This window comes from Daktulosphaira vitifoliae, unplaced genomic scaffold, assembly GCF_025091365.1.
Source record: "Daktulosphaira vitifoliae isolate Bord-2020 unplaced genomic scaffold, ASM2509136v1 Scaffold_2, whole genome shotgun sequence".
Lineage (NCBI taxonomy): Eukaryota > Metazoa > Arthropoda > Insecta > Hemiptera > Phylloxeridae > Daktulosphaira > Daktulosphaira vitifoliae.
The window spans coordinates 16295500-16319872 of record NW_026099573.1 but is presented as its reverse complement, the minus strand read 5'-3'; the positions used below and the strand labels follow the sequence as shown (position 1 = coordinate 16319872).

Here is a 24373-nt window from a genome sequence, read left to right as displayed (position 1 = left end):
AATATAATTTCAAAATTAGTCCGAACACAAAAGTGGAATAAAGAAAAGAGGGTAGCTAGTACACTTACTAGCGTGGGGTAACAAAAAGTAATTAGACCACACATTTTATACTATCCTCAAATGGACGAGCTAGAATATTTAAGAATTTTGGTATTAATTTAGTAACATCTAAGAATAATAATTTAAGAGATTTATTAGGTAACCTTAAAGATATGGTAGAAGAAGGAGATAAATCAGGCATTTATAAAATACTATGTGAAACTTGTAATAAATGTTACGTAGGACAAATAAAAAGAAATATAGGGGTCAGGTTTAAAGAGCACTTAAGAAACATTAAAATTCAATAAGTTGAGAAATCTCTAATGGCTGAACATTTATTGACACATAATAACTTCAATAAAATCATAAAACTAATTAAAATCGTAAATAATTACAAATAACTTAGTATTAAGGAGGAAATAGAGATGTTTAAAAATAAAAACAATTTAATTAATTGGGATATTGGCCCACTAAAAAATTCATTATTAAACTTGTATAAATTGGCAAAATGTGATAATATAAATTAGTGATTACGTCATTAGGGGTATATAAGGGAGTTTTTTCTAGTTGGGGTGTCAGTTGTGTTTAGCATTAATAATGGTAACATTGTTTCCGAAATACGTATCCGCGACTTTTCAGTAATTTTTTGTGGCTTTTAAGTTAAATATTTTTAATATTTTTTAGTTTTTAAATTAATAATATTTTTAATATAGTTTTAATTTTACTTAATTAATTAGTCACAAGTGATCAATTTTTATTAAGCGAAAGAAATTAAATAATAAAAAAAAACCACAATTTTCCCGCACAACACAATGCACAAAGACATTTGGACATCACCGGACGGAAATCATATATTGCTAAAGGGACAATAAGAGCAAAACGTATTACTCATTTTTAATTACACAAGGATGACGTTAGATAATTATGATGTGTCCAAGTAAGACACTGACACGGTCCCGCGGCATTTCTCGATACACGGAGCCCCACGACTCGTGACACGTTTATCAGCCGTTGCCTTACTACGTGTATATGGTAGTTTGACTGACTAACACCGCGTGCGATACGCCACGGTACAAAGTCTACTAAGTGCCGCACGTCCATCTACGACCCGCCGCAAATATACGTAGTCATCTTAGTGACGCTGCACGATACAGATCGTCTACGTATTACGCCTTACCAACTCGCAGTGTTATTCAATATTTCCGTCGGTTTTATTATATATTAAATATATTGTTTATCTTATTTCGTTTTGTGAAGAAAAAACAATATTTTACGACGATAGTCGTAACAACAGCGAAGAGAAAATTTTGTCTTTTAAAAACAGACTAAATTAACAAGTACGGACTACACGACTCGATAATTCAGTGTCAATAAACAAATTGTGTTATTCAATAAAATCAGTATTCGAAGCAGTATGTGTAAATAGAAAAAAAAAAAAAAGAAGCGATGGTTTAATGAGTCATGCGAAAAAGCTTTGAACCAGAAAATATATTTAAGGTCAATGTAAATCCAACTTACGTATATGTAAATTCTTTTTTTAATTATACATTATTTTTTTAAGTTTATTAATTTTTTATATTATTTATTCATGCTCTTTTATGTTTCAAGTAATTAAAAAGGTAATATACGTAATAAAAATTTATATTATAAATAATTACTCTGGTAGTTAGTTTTGTTTGATACTTTTAAATTATTCACAGATTTTGGAAAGAATGACATATTTAAATTTTGATTTACAAATGATTTAGTTTTTTTTTTTTACTGTTATATACTACTTTTGGGGATCTTTTTCTCAGTTCTGAAACTACTTTATCTATTACAACTCCTAATACGTATGTTGTCTCTTCATAAGGACCTCCTATAGAAAACATTATTTTCGTCATTTTTCTTACAATACTTCCAAAAACAGATTTAGTTAATTCTTCTCCATAGTCATAGAAAACTGGTGTTATAGTTGTTCCAGCAAGATCACCCGCCAGTCGTTTATATACAATAGAAAACAGTTTGTTGACTGCTATTTCAGAATACTGAAAAATATATTACAGTACAAGGTGTTTTACTGCATAATACACATTTTATAAAGAATAAAATATTTTTTAGAAGTTATATTTTAATTCAAAATATACATCATTATTTTGATAAAATTAGATGCAAGGATCCTTAAAAAATATAATTCGTTTCCATACTATATAACCTAGAAATGTAATTAGTTGGAGAGTTGATAAATTAATAACTTTGGCGCTTCCAAGGTTTAGAAACCCCTTAAGATTTGCATTGTTAAAAACAATGTAAAAAAAACATTAAAATTTATAAAGAATTAATATTTATAATAATAATATCACCTCCTTAGCATTTATCCCCCCACTATTTTACTGGGTGTTTTATGTGTTTAGTGTTTTATGTAAAAAACATTTTTCAGAATTTAATAATTGAAGTCTAAAAGAAATTAAAGTTTTTCATAGACGTATTTACTGTACACTATGAACACATTTAATTTATATAAAATAATATTAAACAAAAGCTATGTTTATTTATTGTACTATCGTTTAACTTCTCTTAATGTATTTTTACACACACACACACACACAAAAGCGATGTAACATATTTTTCTGACTGTAATACATATTTTCTAATTTATTTATAAAAATTTGTTATCACTTTAAAAATAAAATTGGACATCACATCGAATTAAATATAACTTTGACGGATACAGGAAATTACAAAAAAACATAAATGGGACAAGTATAGATGATATCTGACAGTGATTAAAATCACTATCATAAGAAACGCTTCGATGCAAGTCTGTAGATAGTGTTTCATTTAGAGAAATTGGTGGATTATTCCAAAAGCAACATCAACTCTTATTTCTTTGATTATATCCTAATTAGTAGTTCTTTGGTTTTAAAATATAATATATGAATAAATACTAATTATAATTATTAAATTTAGTATGAAATTGATATTCAATAATATAAACGGAGAAATTATAAAAATAATAAAGAAGTTGTATTTTGCTTTATTTTTACGTGTATAAAAATTTAAAGGGCTTGACACAATCATTTTCAATAAAAACTGTTTGTTACTATAAATAAATGCACTGAACTACAAGGAACTTTCATCAGTAACAAAAATATACCATTCTAAATCAACTTTTCGCGATGTTTTCAAATCTGAAATTAGACTTTTTCTATCACTTCTAAGTTTAATTATTATTAAAAATTAGTATTTACATATAAAAAATTCGCATCGAACTAAAAAATTGGCTATTTAAGCTAACTCAAATTTAAAAATTACTTTTTCGACTTTAAAAAAACAGTAGCACAGTGGGGTCGCGGCATAGTGGAGACATTGCATAGTTGGGTTCAGTATAGATTTAATCTGACAGTGATTAAAATCACTATCATAAGAAACGCTTCGATGCAAATCTGTAGATAGTGTTTAATTTTAAAAAATTGATGGATAATTGCAAAAGCAACATCAACTTCTATTAAAATAAAATACAAAACCCATAATTTTCATACAAAAATAGCATATTTTTGAATATGGTAGCCATTTGCNTCACACAAAAATAGCATATATTTGAAAATGGTAGCCATTTGCGTATAGAAGATAGGTCGTCGGGACAAATTTTTTTTTTTCATTTTGTAGTACATAAAATAAGCTTTAATTTGATATATGTTTAAAGGACGCAGTATTTCCGGAACATTTTCAAAAATTATGTTGAAAAAGTCTGTTTTTGTAAATAAGTTGCTATTTTAAATCCCCTCCAGTGAGCTGGTTAAGTGTTAAATTTTCACTTAATTCTGTGACTTACATCCTCGTCAATACCACCACTCTTTTGCACAACTGACCCTAAATACTTCAAATTCTCCACCTCTCTAATCACATTCTCGCTTATTGTCACTGACTTCCTCATTTCACTTACCTCGTGTTCTCTATTGTCAAACTCGTACTCTAATACTCTGTCTTCCTTTTGCTTATTCTTAAACCCTTTTTTTTAAGAGCTAATCTCCATACCTCTAGCCTTTGATTAATTTCATCCCTATTTTTTCCTATTAACACTATATCGTCAACAAACAACTTGCACCACGGCACCTCACCTTGTATTTCTCTAGTAATTTCATCCATCACTATAGAGAATAAGTAAGAGCTTAAAACAGAACCTTGGTGCACTCCTATTCTTACCTAAAAACCTTCTGATACTCCTCCTACGCTTTTTACCCTGGTACAAGTGCCATAATACATACCTTCATACATATTATATTAATGTATCTTTTCGGAACTCCTTTTCTCATTAATGCCCACTTTAAAACCTCTCTCTGTACTCTGTCATACGTTTTCTCCAAATCTATAAATACCATACACAGCTTTTTCTTCGTTTCCTTAAACTTTTCTATTAGTCGCCTCACAAAAAATACTGGCTCCATTGTTCTCTTACCAGGCATAAATCCAAACAGGTTTTTAGATACTAATGTGTTATTTCTTATTCTTTTACCTATTACCTTTTCCTAAGTTTCCATACTATGTCTCATAAACTTTATGCCCCTATAATTTCCGCATTGCAGTATGTCACCTTTACCTTTAAATATTTGCACCACAATACTATTCCTCAATTCGTTTGGAATTTTCTCTTCTAATAAGATATTTTTTAAAAATTTCTATCAGAATAAATAAATTATATCTTTAATTTTTTTTTCTTAATTATAATGCAATAACTTTCAAATTGTATGCATAGTAAAGGGTGAAGATTAATGTAGTAAGTTTCCAACATAATCTATACAGTAAATTGGTGTAAAAGTTAATATGAGTTCACGCAGTTTTCATTCGCGCAGTTGACATTCAATTATTAGAATTTTGTAATTCTAAAATTAATCTATTATTATAATTTTGTAAAAAGTGCAAATGTACTAAAGTTATTTTACTTTAATATTATTTAATTAATTTTAAAAGTGATATGGCTTCCCACACCCAGACCATCTACAAACAGTATTTTTACACACTTACAATTATTTTGTTCCTTTTTCTAAATAAATATCATAAAATCGAATGTGATTTTAAACAACGCTGGTCCAATGAATATTATTTAATTAATGAATTTATCATTGTACAACAACAATTGGATCGTCTATAATATGGAATTACTATAGCCAATAAACATAATGAAGCAAACCATAAGTCACAAGACAATATTTTTCAATATATATATCTTACATAATACACTCATAAGTTAAATACATACACTGTCCATCAGAAAAAACAAATTAGAAATTAAAAAGGCATTTGTTTAATTTTAACTAAATATATGAATTATAGTAAATGTTTAAGTTAAAGAAAATTTATTATTTTTGAAATTCTAAGATTAGAATAGAAAAATTTGTTATTTATTATAGGTGTTATATTTATTTAAATCTAGAATACACATGTGCTAAATGGTGCTGTACTTAATTTATTGTAAATAAAAAACCCAGCACAGGGGGGTCACGGCACAGTGTGACGTGGCATAAATGGATCAAGTATAATGATATCTGACAGTGATTAAAATGACTATCAAAAAAAAAAACGCTTCGATGCAAATCTTTAGATAGTCTTTAATTTTAAAAAATTGGTGGATTATTCCAAAAGATACATGATCTGCTAGTTCATTAATAATATCCTAATTAAGATAAAGTATGTCGAATGAAAAAGGGGTTATTAAAAAATATTATTTCTCATAAAAAAATAATATTGATCCATACACTTTTCAATATGTCATAGCATTATAAAGTTATAAATGTAAAAAATAAAATCGAAAATTTTCACACAATAATAGCATTCGGTAGCCATTTTCATCGTGAAGATAAAATAAAGTCCGAAATTTTTTTTTACCATAATAAAGTATATTACATGAACTTTAATTTAAGATATATATAAAAGTGTCAGACTTTCCGGAACACTTTCAAAAGTTAAGTTGAAAAAATTAATTTTTTGTGAAAAAGTTGTCATTTTAAATCCCCCCCTGTGGACAAGTAAAGGGTCACATATAAAAAAAAAATATACCAAATGAAAGGTAATAATATCATGCATCTATATAAAAAAAAATTATATTGATTTGGTTATTTTTAAAAAAGTTATAGCAATTTTAAGTAAAGAAAATTAAAAAAATTTTGAAAATTAGCGATTTTTAAATTTGTAATTTTTTTGGAGGTTTCCCCCATTTACGGAGAACGAGGTGATTTTTTTCAATTTTTGAGGGTAATGTCTTCGACTAGATACGATTTGTGATCTTTTGACGTGTCATTGAAAGAAATCGGTTCGGTGAGAGCTGTGAAAAAGTGGTAACAGACACAAAAAAAAAAAAAATAAACACATCTTAGTAAAACCAATACCTTCTCAGCTTCGCATCGAAGCTAAAATAAAATATGCATTTACATTGTAATAAATATCATTATTATCATATCATAAGAAATAACAAACAAAAATGTCACATAAATAAAACAAATTATTTTTATAGATTTTAAAGAATAAATATTTTTAACTTACATTATTTATATGATTTAATCCAGATAGTGAATATCCAGTAGATGACTTAGTGTTTTCATGAAGTATATCTTTACTTGACACTGGACATTTATTTTTGTGCTGCTGTATAAATGCAAAAATTTTTTTACGGCCTATATTCCAGGAATTCAAAGAATTTTCCTCTATGGAATTTAAATATCCAAACTTTTCATCATTTATTAAAAATTCAAGAACAATAGGTTCAACAAATTTTTCAGTATGTTTAGCTTTTAGAAGTTCATTAGGTATCAAATCAATTTTATTGAGAAACTGTAACTTTTTGATTATCTTGGAAGAATTTCTAACTAGCAAATCTGACAAATATTTTATAATATATAAATATATATATATTCAATTATTTTTACTTGCAAATCTTCTTTTGGAATATTCAAAAATTGTTCTTCCACATAAGCCATCTATTATGTATAAAACATTACTTCTAACATCTGTTTCATAGTCTAGTATAACACTAGCTATTGCTATTATTTCGTGAGCAGTGATATTAGTACTGAGAATATTTTTTGCTATTGTGATAGCTTTTATTATTTCTTCATCGACTAGCTCATAATTTAAATCTGGATTCAAATTGTATTATTTTTTTTATAAATATGTAATGTGGTTTAAAAAGAAAATTAAATAAGACACTAATTGTATTAATAAAGAGCTTTTGGAAAAATCTCATTTTTTTAAAAACTATATTTGGTTTTTTGATTAGTTCTAGTAATTAGTGTTAAATAATTACAATAAATACAAACATACTGATAGAATATATCTAATTGATACCTTATATAACTTTTGATGCCATTAATATTTCGCAGTAATATTTTTTTAATAATTTATGCATACTTAAACCACATTAATGTATTATTTTTAAAATTATTTATAATATTTTATTATTTTTAAAAAAACAAATAATAATAAATATACTTTTAACATAACCTAAGAATGCTAAGATTGTTTTAAAAAAAGTTATAGAAAAATTGGATTAAATATTTGTTGTTAATTAAATCTGGTCCATCCAGATAAGCATAACAAAAATAATCCAAAATATGGCATTTTGTAGATTTTTTACTATTCATCAACCCCCATTATGAAATTCTGGCTACATCATTGGTTCAATTCTGGATATCTTAATTATTATCTGAATATTTTAATAAAATTTCATGTTAATAGTAAATATTCAATTTGTAGTTTTATAATAAAACTTAAGTATTCAGATATTAAACGAAAACACAAATCAAAATTCGAAGTTGGCAATTCATTCAACCCATTTATATCACTTAACATAGATATTTAGTTATTTCAATTATATTAAAACTATTGCAGAATAATAATGTAGTTATTGTAACTCAATTAAATATAATTTATATTGTTTTATTTTTACTATATACACAAAAACAAACCATTCATAAGACTTTCAAAGAAAGATAGCTTTTTTAATGAATTAGATTCCTTTAATTTGAGTTCTTTTTTTTCAAGTTGGTCATAGCAATTTTTATAAGCTTCTGGAATAATATCAGTTGTATTAACACTATCTATCATCTGATTTAAAATTTCTGATTTCCTATAAATACAATTAGTAATTGAGTCCCATAACGGCTCAGTTTTTTCGAAAAAATATCTTCCTGCCTCACAACTAGCAAAGTTATTTTTTAATGTTATCATACGTTCTAAGTAAATATGAAAGGGAGCAAAACTCTTGCGTTGGAATAGGCCTTCAATATTCTAAAATATTTAAATATTAAAAAAAAATAAAATAATAAAAGTTGTAAACATACTAATTGACTAGAATCTATTATGCATTCTTCATTGTTATTTTTTTCTTCTCGGGATTCATTATAAATATAACTTTCTTGAGATGTACTTTCGTCATATTCATAGGTTTTTAGATGTTTATTAAGTACACTACTTTTAATAAGTAACCTATTTTTAATTAAGTCTACATGTTGTGCTTTCACTCTTTTATTATAACGTTCAATATCATTAAAATTGAATTTTAACTTTGCTTTTTCATTAAGAAACAATTTTATTCGTTTTTTTTTATTTTTAATTGATTGTATAAGTTGAATTTTTTTACTTAACTCAGCGTTTTTAATATTTTCTAGTCTTATTTTTATAATTGCTTGTTTTTCGCGATTTTTATCAATATTTTCATTATTTCTTTTAAATTTAAATTTTTGGAATGCATGATTCTTTTTGTCATTTTTTTTTTTTTGAAATTGTAGTACATTTTTATCATCAAACATCTTTTTTTTAAAAAAGATGAACTTAATTATAAAAAATATTTGGACATACTATTATAATATTTTTTTTACATTATTACTCAAATAATAATAAATAACTATGACAATTTATTCTTCAATTATTTGGTTTATAATAAATAAGAAAATGTTGAATATAAGTATAATTACAGATTAAACGTGTAACAAAGTAAATTATGAAGTAAAGTACTATATCCTAGTAAAATGTGGGAAAAAATGATAAATGACAATTTTATAATTATTAATATTTAATTAACTTAAATGTAAAGAATAAGACTTATTATTAACAATTTCAATGTCAATCAGTATTTACATATTTTGTGTAAATTTTTAATAAAACTTGTTACAGTGTTGTTCAATTCATATGATGAGGTTTTATGAAAATATTAAGCTCAATTTTTTCAGATTATAGGAATATGTATAAAATACTTAAGCAGAAAAAATGTTTATTGATTCATGCATTATTCAAAAAATTAAAGTAATGAATAGTTGAAAATCTAAAATAGATAATGTCTACACAAAATAATGATATTTTTTAACTACAGTACATAGAAGATAAAATGATGAGAAAAAAATATAAGCATATACTAAATAATAAATTGTATTTAACATATAATTATTAAATTAATGTAATCATTAGGTATAAAAAACACAAATTTCCGGTAAATATTCCCAAAGTTAGTTGGAAAGGTTGACTTATCATGTCAAAATTGCTATTTTGAATCCTTCACAATGGGAGAGTAAAAGATCTAATTTCAAATATATATATATATATATTTGATTTTTTTTACTTTAAAGAAAAAGTTCTGCGTGAACTAATAAAACGGAGCTATTACAGTATAATTAAATGATAGATATATTAGAATAGCAGCTGAATAGTCAGAGTTATTTAGATAATACGGTTCATTTTTCTACACACTTTCTACTCTGTTAATCCAATAAAACTTGGACTCTCTGGTTTTTAGCTGCTTTTCTATCTACTATTTATCTATACTTTGACTCACATAGCCCAGTAGGAAGGCTTGGATAATTACCCATGATATCTAGACAATTCTTCTTTCCTGCCTTTTAAAATTCCACTATACATATACCAATCAAAAGGTTAGTTTTTAAAAATTTAATTTTCATTGAAAGTAAAATATCTAATGTATTTATCAAAAATAAATTTGTTTTAATTGGTCGATGTTTTAAAAACTTTTGTTAGTTACAAGTAAAAAACGGTAGCACAGTGGAGTCGAGACACAGTGTGGACGAGGCATAGATGGGACAAGTATAGATGATATCTGACAGTGATTAAAACACTATCATAAGAAACGCTTCGATGTAAATCTTTATATAGTTTTTAATTTTAAAAAATTGATGGATTATTCCAAAAGCTACATGATCTACTATTTCCTTATTTATATCCTGATTAAGCTAACGTATGTCGAATGAAAGAGGGATTATTAAAAAATATTATTTCTCATAAAAAAATTGTGTTGTTATAGCATTATAAAGTTAAAAATGTAAAAAATAAAATCGAGAATTTTCACACAAAAATAGCATTCGGTAGCCATTTTCATCACGAAGACAAGTCCAGAGGTAAAATTATTTTTTTTTCAAATTAAAGTATATTACATTATCTTTAATTTAAGATATATATAAAAGTGGCAGACCTTCCGGAAAACTTTCAAAAATTAAGTTGAAAAAGTAAATTTTTTGTAAAAAAGTTGTCATTTTAAATCCCCCCCTATGGGCAGGTTAAGTGTCAGATTTACAAAAAAAATATACCAAATAATATGTAAAGATATCAAGCATCTATAAAAAAAAAATCTATATTGATTTGTTCAATTTTTTAAAAAGTTATAGCAATTTTAAGTAAAGAAAATTAAAAAATTTTTTAAAATTAGCGATTTTTAAATTTGTAATTGTTCTGAAGGTTTCCCCCATTTACGGGGAACGATGGAAGTTTTTTCAATTTTTGAGGGTAATGTCTTCGACTAGATTTGTGATCTTTTGACGTATCGTTAAAAGAAATCCGTTCCGTGAGAGCTGAGAAAAAGTGCTAACAGACATAAAAAAAAAAACACACATCACAGTTAAACCAATACTTTCTTAGCTTTGCATCGAAACTAAAATATACCAAAAGATAGGTAAATACATCATGCATCTATAAAAAAATTATATTGATTTGGTTATTTTTAAAAAAGTTATGATAATTTTAAGTAAAAAAGTACTAAAAATATCGAAATTTATCGATTTAAAAAATTGTCATTTTTTGGGAAATTTACCTCATTCACAGTGAACGAGGAATTTTTTTTCAATTTGAAGGGTAATATCTTCAATTAGATATGGTTTGTGAACTTTTGACGCACCGTTAAAAAAAATCGGTCGATAGAGGGCTGAGAAAAAGTAGCGATAGACAAAAAAAAACACTTCATAGTACAATTAATACCTTCTCAGCTTCGCATCAAAACAAAAATTTCAAATTTAAGCCAATAACTTTTAAGATTCACGTCATTGCTGTAAATAGATAATTATTTTTCTATTCTATGGCCTTATGAGCATTTTTAATAACTTTTATGATTACTAATAAAGAAAGATTTAAGCTTTCAAAAGAATATGTTTATTATTAAAATTCTTAAAATGTAAAAATATATGAAAAAAATATATTATATTGTTCGATGAAAACATTTCTGCATAGTTCCTTGTGTATTTTGTTTTATAAACTTTCAGCAGAAAATTTTAAATTGTTTTTGTTTTTATTTATAATACTTTTTTCTTTAGAAATTAAATTTTGTGGGTTAGAATTATCTATTACTTGTTCTTCTCTAAGCATAATCTTTTCTTCACGAGTTAATTGTTTCTTAGTATAATTTACTGCTAAAGGCTTTGGGAATTGCATACCTAATTTAAGACTTTTTTTTAAATTATCCATCAAGAGCTTTCGTATTTCAATACGGTCTTCCAGCAATTTTTGCAGTATAATAAGTATATTATCAGGGTTATTGTTCTCATCAGGAGATTCGTAAGGAATTTCTTTAATAGTTATTTTTTCTGGAGAAGGTAATGACAATCTACAAACATTATAATTATAATAAAAATTTAGAAATTTAATTTTAATTCTTGAATTTTACATTTTCTTTTCTTTTCTAGTGTCTAACCAATTTTTAAGAAGGGCCAACTCTTGATTATCATTATTAAATCTTAATTCATCATTATAATTTGAACTTTTTATAAAAAACTTCTTGTAAGATTGTTTAATCTAAGTAAAAAAATACAATTATGCTTAAAATGAGTCCATAATAAATATTCTACATTTATTACCACGTCTGTTTTGTAAAATATTCCAGAAATAATTATAATAAGTAATGCATATAATATAACATAATATTTCTTAACTTCTGATATACATGTTTGAAATATATCTATGACAAAAAATGTATGTATACTTATATTTATTAATTATCATATGGTTTTTTTTATATATTTTATTTAGCTAAAATGTCAATAAATGTCTAAAATTAAATTATTTTAAGAAATTTGATAACAGCTGAAAAATTATAATTTTTATAAATATAATAAAAAAATTAGTTCTACCACTTATTCGTATAAAAAAAGTTAATTCATAAATAATTATATTAATGATTTGTATCTACTGTCTTCTTCCTCAATTTCCCATGGTACATTAGAACAAAAACTGAGTGTAATTCCATAAATAGTACTATATATGATTATGCTCAACGTAATTTTTATAAACATATCTCTACAAATATAAATTAGTTAATTCTATTCAATTGATAAAAAAAAATATGTTTTAAGGAAAATAAAGAGGCGTTTTAATTAGTTTTGTGGTCTTTAAAACGATTATATAAAATGCATACATTAATAATTAAGTTAAATATTTTTTCTTAGCTGTTAGGTTGTCTAGGACATAAATTCAATCATAAATAAAAATTTGTAAAGCCAAATTTTGAATAATATGACTTTTATTGTTTACAACATAGATCTAATAATACTGAAACAACTTCTACAATATTTAAATAAGCTCTTTAGGAATTCAAATATCCTCTTCTAAAAATAGTAAATAAATAGTAAAATAAAATAAAAATTTTTTTTATAATTATAAAATATAACATTTGTTTTCTTTTAAAATGCATCTGATGCTATTTTATATAGTCCAAAAAAAAAAAAATTGTGTAAGATTTGGGATGTTATATTAAGTTAAACTTGTATTTTAGAATCATAATAAATTAGTAAGAATTATTTCTATAAAAAAATAATTTTTTGGATAGATCAATATAATTTTTCTTATAAAAATTTTAGACATTTCCTTGTAATTATTTAGTACTCTATTTGGCGTAAAATTCCAAATGTGGTAAGAGCCTAATATCAAACCTAGGTATGTTTACATATATTTTTAACTCGTTAAACAAAGTTAATTTTAGAAAGGCTATGTTAAGTTGGAAAAATTTGGATACAATAAGTCAGTATCGAATTTTTTTTTATAAAATTTATTATCGTTTGAATAAGCCCCTGTATTTGAAACGATATTTAGTTTTTATGAAAATGTTACATTGTTACCTTAGATAAAAGTTTCTAACGCAAAATTTTCGAAAAATGTTTTTTTTTTTTTTTGATAGATCTGTTATTTTATTGCGCTTATAATTATATTGAAAATTATTTTAAAAATATCCTTTGTTCAAGAAATTGAATATAAATTTATAGAGAATGAAAAGGTTCTAAGTACTAAAACTGAATAAATAATGGTTAAATTAGAACTTCTAAACTCTTTTGTCTACTACATGTCCTTTTATTGTTTTTTTATACTTCATAAGTTATCGATTTGAAATTGCCGTTATATCAGTATTGGCTCTTCTTTTCTTATCAATGATAATGTAGAGTCCTCGTTTAAAACGACCAAGTCTTTGATGAAGCATTAGACCATTGAATGGATTTCTTTGGAGATCAGGTATCTTTTTTTAGCTTCGATGCGAAGCTGAGAAGATATTGGTTTTACTATGATGTGTTTTTTTTTTTTTTTTGCTGTATACGCTCAATCTCAGCTTTCGCTGAACCGATTTTGATGAAAAATATGTCAAAAGATCACAAATCGTATTTATCAATTAAACAGTTAGTTATTCCATTTTCTCTATAAAGACAATTAAAATCATTCATTATTAATGTTTTCAAAGTATTTATTGACGAATTAAGTTTGTTATGATAGGTTTCAACTACAAAATTAAATCATTTTACTTTGTAATTTAATAATTATTTTACTCTATTTGTGTGTGCTATTACTAGACTACAGGGTGGCCCACCACTCACTGACAACTTAAATAACTTTTGATCCAGTTAATATTTTTAGTTGATTTTTTTTTTAAATAATAGTTATACGTTAGGTCTATAGCTATATCTCAATAATTAATTTTTTTACATTTTATTAAAAATATTAATTATTTTTAAATTTTAAATAAAATGTAAAAAAAAAATCTAAGATAGCTATTTTGTAGAGTAGAATTTAAGAAAAATTTTAGTAAAAAAATATCTTATTAATATTCAGTAGTAAATATTCTGTAGCGTTTTGAAGTTTGTGAAAATTTGAATTTTCATGTACTATTTTACGGTATTAAACATTGAAATACGTATTGAGAAAAGGACAGAAGAAAACGCTATCTTTTCAATATACTTTTGAATGAGAGTGATAAGTAATAATTGCCTTATCTAATTTCTTATCATGGTATTTATGCCAAGTTTGTAATGTATACACACTATCATCATATGTATACACAGTAATCATGAAAAGATAGCGTTTTCTTCTGTCCTTTTCTCAATACGTATTTCAATGTTTATAACCGTAAAATAGTACATGAAAATTCAAATTTTTACAAACTTCAAAACGCTACAGAATATTTACTACTGAATATTAATAAGATATTTTTTTACTAAAATTTTTCTTAAATTCTACTCTACAAAATAGCTATCTTAGATTTTTTTTTTACATTTTATTTAAAATTTTAAAATAATTAATATTTTTAATAAAATGTAAAAAAATTAATTATTGAGATATAGCTATAGACCTAACGTATAAATATTATTAAAAAAAAAAATCAACTAAAAATATTAACTGGATCAAAAGTTATTTAAGTTGTCAGTGAGTGGTGGGCCACCCTGTATAGTATTCCAAATTTTTTTGTAACATGTTGCTATATAAATCATATATTTAAAAAAAAAAATGATTGTTAGTTTCTCCTGAATTAATAATGGATTTTTACAATTATAATCAAATTTTATTATACACTCAATTGAGTAAATCTTTTTAACAACTTTGTTTTGATTGGTTCATTTAGTTAAAGCAAATCATTAAAATTAATTAAGTTCTGAATATTTCAATTGCAGAATCTTTTCAAACACTAAAAGTTACGAGGAAATTATTACTATTACTTCTATTTAAGTTATATATTACGATAAAAATGCAAAAAAATATTGAGCTTTTTTGATAAATTTACAATAAATAGTAATTATAAAACTTTCTGACAGCCTATTAATCTTAACGATACAATTTTATTAATTCTCATAAAATTTTCTATTTATTGATGTCAATTTCAAAATTGTAATTGAGCTAAAAGTTATGGTAAAATATTCAATTTTTTTTACTAAAAACTTTCACAAAACTTTATCAAAATATTTTCATCAACTTTAAAGAACCAAAAAAATAGGTTAAAAATGATAATTTGGACTGATTAATTTTAACATATTAAAAATCAAATCAGTAATAATTTGAAAACAATTTTTTTTTTCTTTTAATTATTATTTTATATGTAATTAGTAATAATATAAAAATTAGTAGTATTAGAAAAAGTCTAATTGCAGATTTGAAAACAACACGAAAAGTTGATTAATAAAGTATATTTTTTCTTCTGATGAAAGTTCCTTGTAGTCCAGTGCATTTATTTATAGTAACAAACAGTTTTTATTGAAAATTATTGTATCAAGCCCTTTAAATTTTTATACACGTAAAAGTAAAGCAAAATATAACTTCTTTATTATTTTTATAATTTCTCCGTTTAAATTACAATATTAAATATCAATTTCATACTAAATTTAATAATTATAATTAGTATATATTCATATATTANTTGAATATCAATTTCATACTAAATTTAATAACTATAATTAGTATTTATTCATATATTATATTTTAAAATCAAAGAACTACTAATCAGGATAAAATTAATGAAATAAGAGTTGATGTTGCTTTTGGAATAATCCACCAATTTCTCTAAATGAAACACTATCTACAGATTTGCATCGAAGCGTTTCTTATGATAGTGATTTTAATCACTGTCAGATATCATCTATACTTGTCCCATCTATGCCTCGTNCTTCTATACTTGTCTCATTTATGCCTCGTGCATACTTTGCCTCAACCCCATTGTGCTACCGTTTATTTTATTATTATTATTTAAGTTACGAGCTGTATTTTATTTAATTATAAATTATTTTATCAATTAAAAAAAAATCTAAGTATTACTTATATTAAAAGTCGCCATTAAAAAGAATTATTCTTATTGTCGAAATAAATATTCAGTGTAAACAAAATTGTATACTTATAAATAACAGATTTGTATATCTATTGATCGTTGAGTCATTGATAGTTCATGTACATCAAAACCTTGTGTCTAAGAGATATCTTTACCATGTTTAAATGTCATGACCTCAAACAAAAGGCCCTACCTTATAAACTAGGGGAAGATGATTTTGAAAAAAAAAAACGAATAGTCAAAAAACCTGGTCTGAAATTTATAGGGAATAGGCAATAACAAACAACAGGACATTAATAAAAAAAATTACATCTACAACTTTTTACGAGAGAAATGCTATGAACGCTTCTGTGCGATTGAATAGCGTCAAACATAGAAGATATTCACATACCACGGCTTAAAGAATGTATCACTATTCATATTATTGCAAATAGAATATTTACTATTAATAAATAAATAAATAATAAGTAAAACGGGAGGAACGATCTTGGAAAGCGTCCTTGAATATTAGGTATCTAAAATTACATTATAACACCTATAGTTAAACTATAGTTAAAAAACAAGTACTTAACGCCGTAACAACACATAGTTGGTTCAAGCAAAGTAAAATATTTAGAAATATAAAAAAAATTATGAATATCCTTTTGTCACACTAAAAATGTTTCAATTTTTTTGTAATTTTTCATTTTAAAGAACATAGTAAGTTTCATTGTTTAAATAACTTATGATATAATCAATTTTCATTAGATTAGATTTCAATTACTTTCTATGAAGCATCATAGCGACTAAGTTTTTTTGGTCTTAGAACTTAACTACATCAATGCCATACATAATGTACTTATAATCACAAAAGTGGGTTTTTGAGATTTTCATTTATACAAAATAATTAAAAATTGTTATTGAATTTAGCTTTTCAAAATAAAATACTACCATATCAGTAGATCAGATCTTGAAATTTGAAATTTACGATAGATTATTACATGATAAGTGTGCAATGCACATTTATTTGTAACAATTTACATTAAATTTTTCATATCGTTAATCGATTCATTAAGATTATTAAAATGTTCTTTCATGATATTAGCTGCTGACTCAAAACTGCGATCATTATTTTCAGACTGCAAACAGTACTTACGTTCACAAGTTGCATCATAAGTAGTTTCTTCACCACTAATTAATATTTCGGCATGTCTATCCAAAACTGATGTAAAAGTATCAGGTTGTTCACAAGGATTTTGATTAGTTGATGCCTTTAATTTATTTCGTTGAGCTTTTAGTTGTAAAATTTGCTGTGAACGATCTTCATTCAAACGTTTAAGTTCACCAACTTCTTGTGTCAATAAGTTAATTTTTCTCTCTCGCAATTTAATTTCATTATTGAGTTGCTCTCGTTCAGTTATATTCTTTTGTGCAGAAATTTCCGCAGTTTGCTTACTTCTCTTGGCTGCCTGATGCTGTTGTTCTAAGTTATTTTCTAAACGTTTTACTGTCTTTAATTGTTCATTTAATTGACATTTTAGCCTTTCTTTTTCCATTTGAGCATCACAAAGTTTTCTATTGATAGCTCTAAGCTCTTTATTAACTATTTCAGCATCATTTTTCAACGCACATATTTCTTGATCTGCCTTATACTTTTCTTGTAAGTGAGCCGTTCGAAGCTCTTCAATCATTCTCTTTAATTTATTTTGCCGTTCACATTGAACTTCTAATTTTTGTTTATGTTCTTCAAGTAACTTATTAGTATCGTCTATTTCGGCAGTTTTGAAATTCAGCTGATATTGTAATCCAGTAATTTCTGCTTGTAACTTTGTAATAGTATTTTCATTTTCTGATTTAAGTTCCGACATGGTGTTATTTAAACTTAAAATTTGTGCTTGACTTCCTGAAATTTTTTTTTCTAATTCAATCCTTTCTGATTTTTTATCATCAAGGACTTTTTTTACTCGACTTAAATCACGCTCTTTATTCTGCAATGTATGTTCAGTTTCTTCTAACCTGACACGTACCTGATTAGAAGCCCCAGTTACATCTGATAATCTTTTGTGTAACTTACACGTTTCATTTTTTAAGTCTAGCTTAGCATTTTCTAACTCTACAATGCTCTTTTCTTGTAATTGAAATCCATCTGTTAGTTTACTAAGCTCACATCTTAATCTCATATTTTCCTCTCGATCCTTATTTACATGCTCACGTTGTAAAGTGTACTTAGAACACAACTCATCATATCTCATAATCAACTCACTGAACATTTTCGTTTGTTTGCAAATTACTGAATCCAACCATGACGCAAAAGAAGATACTTTTTCCTGAAGTTGATTTCTTTGCAACACTACTTCATCATAATCACAAAGCGTGTCCTCTAATTCCCTTATATGATTGTTAGCTTCTTTAAGCTGACATTTTAAATTTTGTTGGTTTTCAGTCATTTTATAAATATTTAATATTTTCAAAAATTTTTATAATTTTTTTCAAATTTTAATTCATATTTTTCATTATATTTATTTTAATATGAATTCAAATTACTTTTCTCATTTAAAGTTTAGCTTCTTTTAAGTTTCCTTAGAAACTACGTAGCTAAGAGTTAGGAAGAAAAAAACATATACATATATACATTTTTATTTTTACAAAAAGTACAAGAAATATGTCAATGATTAAGAAAAATTAAATTTATTAAATCTTTTAAATATGGTAGTATTTTGCTGGTTTTAAAAATCATAGAACTCATTAATTTATCTAGATAGGTTTGAAAAATTTATATTAGTATTTTATATTTGACATTAGTTTTAAAATCAGCTTTAAAAATATTTCAATTATTTATATAATCCATAAATTATTAAAATTGAAATATCTAATTTAAGTTAAAAAAATATATAAATCAACTATTATAATATCTTGAACTAAATGTATAATTATAAAAATTTACAAGATAGTATATGATTATATTGCCCTGCACGAAAATGTTTGTTAAACTTTAAAATAACTATACAAGGTGTTAAAATATTATTAATATAAAATAAAATAAAATTTTGTTTTCGTTAAAGAAATAAATAATATAAAACAGTAGAAAATATTGACTCAATTAAACGTTTGCTTGATATAACATGAAAACTTTTTGTTTAAAATATTATTTGAAAAAGTATTACCGATCGTTTATTATTTACACAAATATTTTTCATTTATCTTATAGTTCATTGTTTTATATTGGATTGAAAGTAATGCGTATCGATAATATAATTAAAAATAATCAAACATTCGAAATAAACATCTTCTTGGGTAAATTTAACATTGAGGTCAACACATATATAACGTTTTTTTAATATCATTTACTTTGAATTTAAAAACATTTTGATAGAAAATGTTCATTATTTCATTATTTAACAAATTATCAATGTTAAAAGTTGTATTTGTTTTATGAATATATTCATACAAGGACTTTACTAAGTTCTGAATATCGATACTACCTAATAATCCATTATTAGAAACATAAAAATTAACACTTGTTTTAATAAACCAGCACATAATTTGTTCATCAAACATATGATCATTAGTTAAATTGAATATACTTGTATAACTTTTTATCTCGTCTACGTGATCCTCTAAGTTTTCGAAATAATATTGATTTATTTTTACATCTTCTTGGGGGTTATTATCGAAAATTAAACAAAACGCTTTTTTTAATCCTATCCATGACTTAGCATCGCGACAAAATGCCAATAACATAGCACTATAATTAAAACCATTTTTCACTTTAAACAACTCGTACAACAATAATTTTATATCATTATTGCGCTCAGATCCATCTTCAAACCAAAGTTTTGTACCTTTATATATATTTTCACTCACAGTTTCATCACCTTGGTCATGATAATTGAATTCTTTTCGATAAAAAAACAAGTCATCAATTTTTAAAATCGGAAGCTCAAACAATTGTACGGCAAAATCTCTCCAATCAACTGTAGTAATATTTTCACCTAGTAAACAATGAAGTAAATTGTTGTAAAATAAAACGGACTTTGACTGATAATCAGAAAATAAGTTATGAACTTCACAAATGTCTCTTAGTTCGTTAATTAACGCTGATATTGATATTTTAAATTCTGGTGAAATATTTAATAAATGTTCAATAATTACTTTTAATTTTTCCAGACAAAAATGTAAACAATTAACATTTTTATTCTTGCTTGAATGTTCACAAATGCTTAAATTATAAATGTAAAATCTCTCATTTTGTTTAATACGCCATTGCTTATTTTCTCGAAAACTTACTCTTGATTTTAAAATTTCGCATAAGTTGTTTATATAACTAATTTTAAAACTATGATTATTATTTATAATTCCTAAGTAATCATCAATTTTGGGAATACTAATTAACATATCACGATCTTTCGTGAATCTAGCTATTAAACATTTGGTTACATAAATAAATCTATATAGTTCCTCTTGAAACAAAGTTAACCTTCTTTGATCAATTTTTTTATCCTCTTCAACGAAATTATTTTTTAACTCTTGAACTAAATTAATACAAGCTACTTGAAATTGTTCTATACTAACAACAGTATCAATGGAATTATTGGAAAATGGATAATGTGCATTTATGTCATCTGTATTGTAAATCACTATGAAATTCATTGTTGTTAGAGTTCGATACAATTCAAATTTTAATAAATTCTTATATACATCTAACAACACATTTATTTTGTATATTTCAAACTGTTGATTAAATATATCTATTATATATTGCCGCAATTTGATAAACTCTTCATCTACTTGTTCCCATAAATTATTTTGTACTTCAAATAAAATTTCATTTTGACATTTTTCTTTAGAAATTCCAAGATCTAATTTTTTAAATGTTTTTATAATATTATTTGAATTTAAGTTATTAGTTAAAATAAGCTCTTTAATTTTGCATGTAATTATTCGGCTGTGTTCTTTTACTTTATTGAAAATGTTTTCTCTAAAATATAATACTTCTTTTATATTTTGAATGTAGTATAATTCCATAGATTCCCATATATTACATAAATATAATGCTGTTTTATCGGTTATATTACTTACAAAATATAATGACTCATAAGATAGTGTTTTTGACTGAATTTGGTTTTGTTCAAAAGACAAAAGTGTAAGATCACTATTTAAAATGAAAGATGTATCATTTATTTTTACGTCATCATTTTCTGAGTCAGTTTTATCAGTTACGTTTTCCAAATGAAAAATTTTGAATACTTTTTCGATTTTAATTGCATCTACATCTGTTTTCATGATTAAGTCAATTAATATATCTGATGTGATTGAAGAGTGCTTAAGAACTTTATCTGCTTGTTTAATGAAAATTGAAATACAATTAAGGTTTTTATAAAATGTTATGAATTGAATCCAATTTTCATTTTCAAGTTCATTTTTGTCTGTAACAATTTTGATATAGTGAGATAAATATGTTACAGTATTAACATGTTGAAAATTACTACATATATCATATAACAAAATAGAAGATTTTTTTTTTAATTTATCATAACTCAACTGTCCGTAGATCGGTATTTGCCCTGTAAGTTTATACTCCAACAAAGCCATTTGAAATGGATAAGTAGGAAATTCTAAAAGAACCCAACCATGTTTTCCTTGGAATGTCTTGATAAATTCAGAAATACAGTTGATAATATCTGCATTTTGTAAGTTTTTAGAGCTACTTAACTTATTTTTAATAATTTTACCTATACTTGCTAATGAACTTAATTCTGGATCATTATAATCAGGCTCAGGAATTTTTTCGGGTGTTTGAGTTTTTTTATTTGAATTTTTCAAATTGATTTTCATTTTATTTAGGCTTGAAAATTGTTTTATAGTTTTCTGTCTGTCATTAGATATATATTTTTTCATAGCATTGTCACCTATTAAATTGTCAATACAAGGAAAATTAAATACTTTATATTTATTTCAGCAGACCTAAGTTAAATAACTGGATCTATTCATTTTTTAAAATGACTAGTACATTCACCAGTGTTAGTATAAATACTTTTCTCTTTTATTAAAAAAAAACTGAGAATTTTTTTTAAAATAATTGTAAGAAAATTTGTAAAGATCACAAGTTACTTTTAAAATATCTGACTAGCTTTGTATGCAAAATTACTTTTTAAGCTGATAGCTTTATTAACACTTTCAAATAATATGTCTTCTTCTTCTTGTACCTCAAATGTTTTTTCTAAATTTTTAGAAATAACCATTTCCGATTCATACTTATTTAAACACGTGGTAATAGCTTCATTAACAGTAAAACATAAAATGTCATGTTTTGTTAATTGTTCTTTAATCAATTTTAACACTTTACCATCATTTATCCCTTCTATTACACCAGCTACTTTCTGTCTTTTTATTTTTATAGGTTTAACTTCGGTTTTTCCATACTCATAATTTAGTATACCTGTTACTATTTGAATTAAATTAAATTGGAAGCATTCATTATTATCCAATTTCAAATTTTGAGATGACCAACAATTACTATGATTGATATAATCATTAAATATTTTTTCTTTCCATTTATCTTTACTTGCATACTCAGCTTTCTCGTATAATTCATCATAATCATGTGAATTGGTTTTTGATGTATGACTTAATTTTTCATTCTGCAGTGAGTTTATTAATTTCTCAATATGACTAATTTTATTTAAAACTTGAAAATTCATGTCACAGTTACAAAATTTGGGAAAATTTAATGTGTTTTCATGTATTTTAGATTCAATACTTTCATTTCTTTTATTTGTAATAGTATTTATTAGTTGTGGTATTTCTTTATGACAGTCATTATAAGAATTTTTATTACTCAATTGGATGAGGGAACACACTTTATCATTTTTTTCAATTAACGAATTATTAATTAAATTGTAAAGGGTAAATCTTAAATTTTCGTAGAAAGAATTTATATTAAGTAGAAAAATATTTAATGTATTATGACAGTGAGGTAATCTTATTTGGTTGGAATTAATCCAAGTTTTAATATTATACTCATCATCTTCTGTGTAACAAAATATTTTAGAAATTATATTTGAAATACAATCATTATATTTCATTATTTCCTCGGTTTCCAGTTTCTTTGTATGCGATACATTGTGTAAACTACTAGATTTGTCTGTTAAGTTATTAGAATTATGTTCTACATCAGTACTTATGAATTTAATTTTGTATGATGATTTTATGTCTTTAGATTCTAACCGACTGTACATTTTTTGTAACAAATTTAACACGGTAGATGTTTGTGCGCAAGCTATTTCATGAATATTACGATCTTCAACATATATTTCTAAAAAATTAAGCCAAACACATAACTTTTTTAAGTTTTTCATACAAGTAGCATAATAATCACTCTTTTTTAATGAATGAGTGTATATGGTTGGCATTATATGATATTTTTGCAATAATCGACCAAATAACACACCGTCTTTAAACTTTTCTCCGATGTTGTTAATGTTTATGTCAAAACAATAAATATCAAGCTTATCAATCAACCAATCAGTTAAAATTTGTATCATTTTTATTAATAATAAAAATTTTTAATCAATTTAAACTATAAAATCTCTTTACTTAACTAAATATTGCATTCATCTCCAATTTATTCAGAAAAATAACTAGTATTCAACAAATCCATAGATACAAATACATATAAATAAAACTATATTTTTCGTAAAAAACTATTTGCTTCTCAGATAATTAAATGAAATTTAAATTAAAAAAAAAAATTTTAATTTTCGTTGCCTCAAAAAATTATAAGAATATTTACTTGGCTCCGCCTAGCTGGGGCGTCATCATAAGTAGGCCACTGATTCCGATAGGAGTACCTGGCTACGCCGGGCATGATAAGTGTTTTGCAGAAAAAATATTACATCAGAATCAGTGTAACAAAAATATATTAAAAATGTTGTTATTAAAATCATGAAAATTCAAAAAGAAAATATAGTAAAATGTATTGGGTATAAGGTTGATGTTTGTTAATGAGGTATTCCCTTTAGGCTTAATCAAAAA

General features: G+C 24.8%; 1 protein-coding gene across 1 annotated transcript; it reads right to left on the bottom strand.

The window, feature by feature from the left end:
- Positions 1 to 1705: 1705 nt before the first annotated feature.
- LOC126898018 (cytadherence high molecular weight protein 2-like) lies at positions 1706 to 23883 on the bottom strand. The gene is made up of 15 exons (XM_050671966.1): positions 23718 to 23883; positions 23461 to 23654; positions 22686 to 22980; positions 21826 to 22095; positions 21382 to 21678; positions 19991 to 20331; positions 18318 to 18753; positions 17381 to 18242; positions 11638 to 11893; positions 9832 to 9902; positions 8355 to 8499; positions 7980 to 8301; positions 6942 to 7151; positions 6559 to 6719; positions 1706 to 2066 (listed from the first exon to the last, which is right to left on the bottom strand). Exons 1-15 carry the CDS (start codon positions 23881 to 23883, stop codon positions 1773 to 1775), a joined length of 4320 nt encoding a protein of 1439 aa, XP_050527923.1. The 3' UTR covers positions 1706 to 1772.
- Positions 23884 to 24373: the final 490 nt, after the last annotated feature.